The sequence below is a fragment of the Mandrillus leucophaeus genome, unplaced genomic scaffold, assembly GCF_000951045.1.
Source record: "Mandrillus leucophaeus isolate KB7577 unplaced genomic scaffold, Mleu.le_1.0 Scaffold18, whole genome shotgun sequence".
NCBI classification, from domain to species: domain Eukaryota; kingdom Metazoa; phylum Chordata; class Mammalia; order Primates; family Cercopithecidae; genus Mandrillus; species Mandrillus leucophaeus.
In genome coordinates, this window is record NW_012101809.1 from 1046785 (window position 1) to 1051941 (window position 5157).

General features: G+C 43.7%; 1 protein-coding gene across 1 annotated transcript in view; it reads right to left on the reverse strand.

Annotated features, from left to right (window-relative positions):
• Positions 1-5157, reverse strand: part of CPN1 (carboxypeptidase N, polypeptide 1) — a 51627-nt gene that overhangs the window by 27438 nt on the left and 19032 nt on the right. The window contains exons 4-5 of the mRNA XM_011977384.1: positions 2256-2438; positions 676-787 (exon numbers count right to left, since the gene is read on the reverse strand). Coding sequence (XP_011832774.1) covers positions 676-787; positions 2256-2438 — 295 coding nt within the window. The remainder of the gene's footprint in view (positions 1-675; positions 788-2255; positions 2439-5157) is intronic.

The following is a 5157-nucleotide window of genomic DNA, read 5'->3' on the forward strand; positions in this document are numbered from 1 at the left end:
AATAAAGTAAATTAAAAAATTTTTTTTTAAAAAACCTTTACCTGAATCCAGATGGGGTTGACTTTACTGTTCCTGTGTATTTACTTTGCTTAGCAATCCTAGGATAGTAGGTACTGCTGAAAATAAAGTTACAGAAGTTTTTCTTCTCCCATTTTCTTACTCTCTTTTTTTCTTTTTTTTCTTTTTTCTTTTTTTTTTTTGAGATGGAGTCTCGCTCTGTCGCCCAGGCTGGAGTGCAGTGGCACAATCTCGGCTCACTGCAAGCTCTGCCTTCTGGGTTCACGCCATTCTTCTACCTCCGCCTCCCGAGTAGCTGGGACTACAGGCGCCCGTCACCATGCCCGGCTAAGTTTTTTGTATTTTCAGTAGAGACGGGGTTTCACCGTGTTAGCCAGGATGGTCTCGATCTCCTGACCTCGTGATCCACCTGCCTCGGCCTCCCAAAGTGCTGGAATAACAGGCGTGAGCCACTGTGCCCAGCCATCCCCACCTTAGTTTTAAAGAATCACAAGATGATGACTAAATGTCAACCTGAGACTTCCCCATTTTCCAGATCTCAACCTGAGTGCAAAACTCCATGCTATTCCCATTGTTTCCCTGGGAAAACTGGGAATTTAGAAGGAGAAATGAGCACTATTCCACTACAGCTTGAGCAGTTCCCAGGACTCCACTTACCCTTGCTGAGAGAATACCAGGAAGCCCCATTGGTGATGCCATCTGGAAAGTAATCTCCACAGTTCCAACCTTGGTACATCCATCCATGTGCATAGGAGTAGACCTTGGCCAGCTAGAGGAAAAGCAGGCGGAAAACGACCTTGATGATTCCCAACTCAAATGGCAATGCTCCTACTCACAACTAGGGTGAAGCCAAGAAGCCCTGCTGGGTACATAAACAGTGGATTATTTGCTTTAGTGAAAGAAAATAGGATCAGGGATAGAAACAGTATGTGTGTGTGTGTGTGTGTATGAGTGTGTGTATGTAGGTGAGTATGTGTGAATGCATGTGTGTGAATGTGACTGTGTGTCTAAGAGAGTATATCTGTGGTAGACTAGAGTTAGGAGATCTGTATTCTGATTTTGTCACTATCTCGGGGCTGAGTTTTCTCCTGTGCAGTCAGGAGTCGCACTAGATGATATTGAAGATTCCTTGTTTTTGTGCCATTTTCTAGCCGAATTTTGTTAAATAAATCAAGGAGTAAGTAAGGCAAGACTCCTCCAGGAAAAGTAATGTGTATTTAGGGGGTGAGAGGTGTGTGTTGGAGGGAGAGGAATATATTTGAACTCTACAATTCTCCTTCATTACTATTTACTATACAGTGGACAAAGTGAGATCAATGGAGAAAAAAACAATGTGCTATTCACCATGTAGTTCATTAATGATTAATACTTAATATCATTAATGTTCATTTATATTATATAGATATATATTAATATATTAGTACTTTTTTTTTTTTTTTTTTGAGATGGAGTTTCGCTCTTGTTGTCCAGGCTGGAGTGCAGTGGTACAATCTTGGCTCACCACAACCTCCACCTCCCGGGTTCAAGTGATTCTCCTGTCTCAGCCTCCCAAGTAGCTGGGATTACAGGCACCTGTCACCGTGCCTGGCTAATTTTTATATTTTTAGTAGAGATGGGGTTTCACCATGTTGGGCAGGCTGGTCTCGAACTCCTGACCTCAGGTGATCCGTCCGCCTTGGCCTCCCAAAGTGCTGGGATTACAGGCGTGAGTCACTGCACCAGGCCAATAATTACAAATTTATTATATTATACCATTTTATATATTAATATAAAATTAATGTTAACATTGATTTTATTCTATTGTTTTGAACTGTTATTTAAACTTTTTTCATGTAGTCTATTTTTCTTTTTTTAAGGCCCCACCTAATACCATCACAGTCTATTTTTCATTAATATGGATATATTATCATAAAATTCTACTTTAGACCCCCCCAAAATTCACATTTAATGACACTTGTGCTATTAGTCTTCGGGCATATTTCTTGCTCATCATTAGCCTAAGTATTTTCTGCATCGTGGTAATCACTTTAAAGCTTTCTTTGTATTTACTTTTTTATGAATCTATGGCTTATTATTCAAAACCAAATGTCATTTACTAGACTGTAAGCACCTCACAAGCAAGCGGTATTTTCAATTATTTTCTGTGGCCTCGCACTGAAAAGGGGTCTGTTACTGACCTTAAGCTCATCTCCTGAGCCCCAAATTCCCCTGGCGGGACAAGCTGTCGCTCCACATACCTTCTGGAAAAGCTTGTCGTCAGGCGTGGGGGTGTTGGCGGTGCGGCGGACCCCTCGGACCCGGTGCTCAAAGGACTTGTCATACGGGTAATTGGCCACCACCGCCCCTCCATGGAGATTGGCTGAAAGAACAAAGTTGAAGGAGTGCATCCACCGGATCACCGCCCGGGTCTCGGGTTCCACCTGGGAGGAGGCGAGAGGTTGGCGGTGAAGGGGCAACTGAGGCTACCAAACAAACGGCAGTTAGAGTAAGTCTGTCAGGAAGTGGCCTGAGGAGATCAAATGTCTGAATGAAACAGTGAGCGTCCTGGCGGATATGAAAAGCGGAGATGGGGAAATGTCGACCTTTGGAATGATGGTTTCAACAATGGAGTGTGTAGAACTTTTTTCAAAATGAAATCTTATGTGGAATCCCAATATAAAAAATAGGTAAACAGAGAGCATTTAGGGCAAGGAAACTATTCTGTATGATACCATAATGGTGGCTGTATATCATCATACCTTTGTTGAAACCCAGAGAGTGCACAACACCAAGAGAGCAGTAACCTAACTAAGGACTCAGAGCGCTCATAATGAGTCAAGGTAGGTTCATGACTGACTGTGATAAACACACCCCTCTGGGGTAGGACGCTGATGGTGGGGTGGGTGGAGTGGGGCAGGGAGTATATGAGAACTCTGTACTTTTTGCTCAATTTTGCTGTGAACCTAAAACTATCCTAAAAAAATAAAGTCTGTTGAGAGAGAAAGAAAGGGAGAGAGAGAGAGGGTTTTTTTTGTTTGTTTTTTGTTTGTTTTTTGAGACAGGGTCTCACTCTGTCACCCAGACTGGAGTGCAGTGGTGCAGTCTCAGTTCACTGCAGCCTCCATCTCCCGGACTCCAGCGATGCTCCTACCTCAGCCTCCCTAGTAGCTGGGACTACAGGCATGCAACAACACACCTGGCTAATTTTTGTATTTTCTGTAGAGATGGGGTTTTGCCATGTTACCGAGGCTGGTCTTGAACTCCTCAAGCAATCTGCCCATCTCTGCCTCCCAAAGTGTTGGGATTACAGGTGTAAGCCACCATTCCCACCCAAAAAAGAGAAGTTCTGTATGAAGAGATACCATGATTGGAGAGCTCAGAGCCCCAGCTTGGCCTCTCTCTGGACCCTAGAAAAGGATTTCCCATTTTACCACTGCTCCAGTGACTTCTAAGTCATCTTAGCAGAAATTTAGGACTCCAATAAATCAATCTGAAAAATGCTAGTTTACAGTGATGGTTTTCAACCTCCTTCTTCCCTGCTGTAATGTTGACATGTAGAACACACTCCTGTGGTCATATCCAAATTTCATGGGTTAGACATACTGTCAGATGGGCCAGTCTTGGCTAAGCAGTGAAATTCCACCCTTCTCTTGCATATTATATTGCTAGTAAGTGACAGTATGCCAAAGAAAGCCTTGAATCCACTTGGATTTGCAGCATAAGTAAATAATTTACAGTCTGCAGCATTTTTCCTCCTCTCAGGATAAACAAGCTTAGAGATTATGTAGTGTTACTATGTTAATGGCTCCTCCTGGACCATGGTCAGCTCTAAAGATTCCATCTTTTCCATCCCAAGGGGACTGGATAAATAGGGTTGAGTCTCAATCAGAATGGATATAATTGCGAGGGTACCAGTCTTGGTCTGTGACCAGGGCTCAGACCCTCTGGGGCAGTTCTGTCTTTGTGTCCTAAGCCTCTATCAGAACAAGGCCAGCTTCTCACTGTTCCTCTTCCTCAAGGCTGTTCCGTCTAGAGCCAGGGAAACCTCATTGCTTTTTCTCCTAAAATTTAGACAGAGGATTGAGTGGGAGCCTAGTTATCATTGATTCAATTACCTTATTTTATTTAGAGAAACAAGTTTAATACATCAGAACATTCTTCTGGTTGGATATGCTGACTAACACAAAGTTCTTTGCTTTTTGGTTTTGGTTTTTTTTTTGAGACGGAGTCTCGCTTTGTCGCCCACGTTGGAGTGGAGTGATGCTATCTGCAACCTCCGCTATCTGGGTTCAAGCGATTCTCCTGCCTCAGCCTCCCAAGTAGCTGGGATCACAGGCACCCACCACCACACCCGGCTAATTTTTGTATTTTTAGTAGGATGGGGTTTCACCATGTTAGCCAGGCTGGTCTCGAACTCTTGATCTCAGCTGATTCGTCTGCTTCTGCCTCCCAAAGTGCTGGGATTACAGGGTGTGACCCACTGTGCCCAGCCTTACAAAGTTACTTTTTATTTACTATTTACTTGAACCAAGAGGATAGTTGCTGTTTGAAATCTAACATGTCAGCATGGCTTTTGCTTCATTTTCAAGGGAGAAAAAAATCCCAGAATATTCCATTTGGGAAACTCCCAATTAAAAGGCTTACACCTGCTTTCCTTTTCTTTCCCCAGTCTCTAAGTTTAGACATTCACAAATAGAACATTTCAAACTCTCCCACACAGCGTGATCACCAGGGGTGGCAGTGATGCTCAGAGGATGCCTAGTTATTTTCAGAAGCAGGCCCACCAGCAGGGTGAAACCACTCATGTTACCAAGGACTTCCATTACAGGCCTCTTGGAGAGTGAGGCCTAGGAATATTGAATGGGATCCTCCAATTGGAAGAGGAAGGGAAATCAGGGAGGGTATAGTAATGATAAAGTAGTCAAGGGTCATATAGAAAGGGAAAAGGGGCCAGGTACAGTGGCTCATGCCTGTAATCCCAGCACTTTGGGAGGCTAAGGCAGGCGGATCACAAGGCCAGGAGTTCGAGAACAGCCTGACCAACATGGTAAAACCCTGTCTCTATTAAAAATACAAAAATTAGCTGGGCATGGTGGCATGTGCCTGTAATCCCAGCTACTCAGGAGGCTAAGGCAGGAGAATCGCTTGAACCTGGGAGGC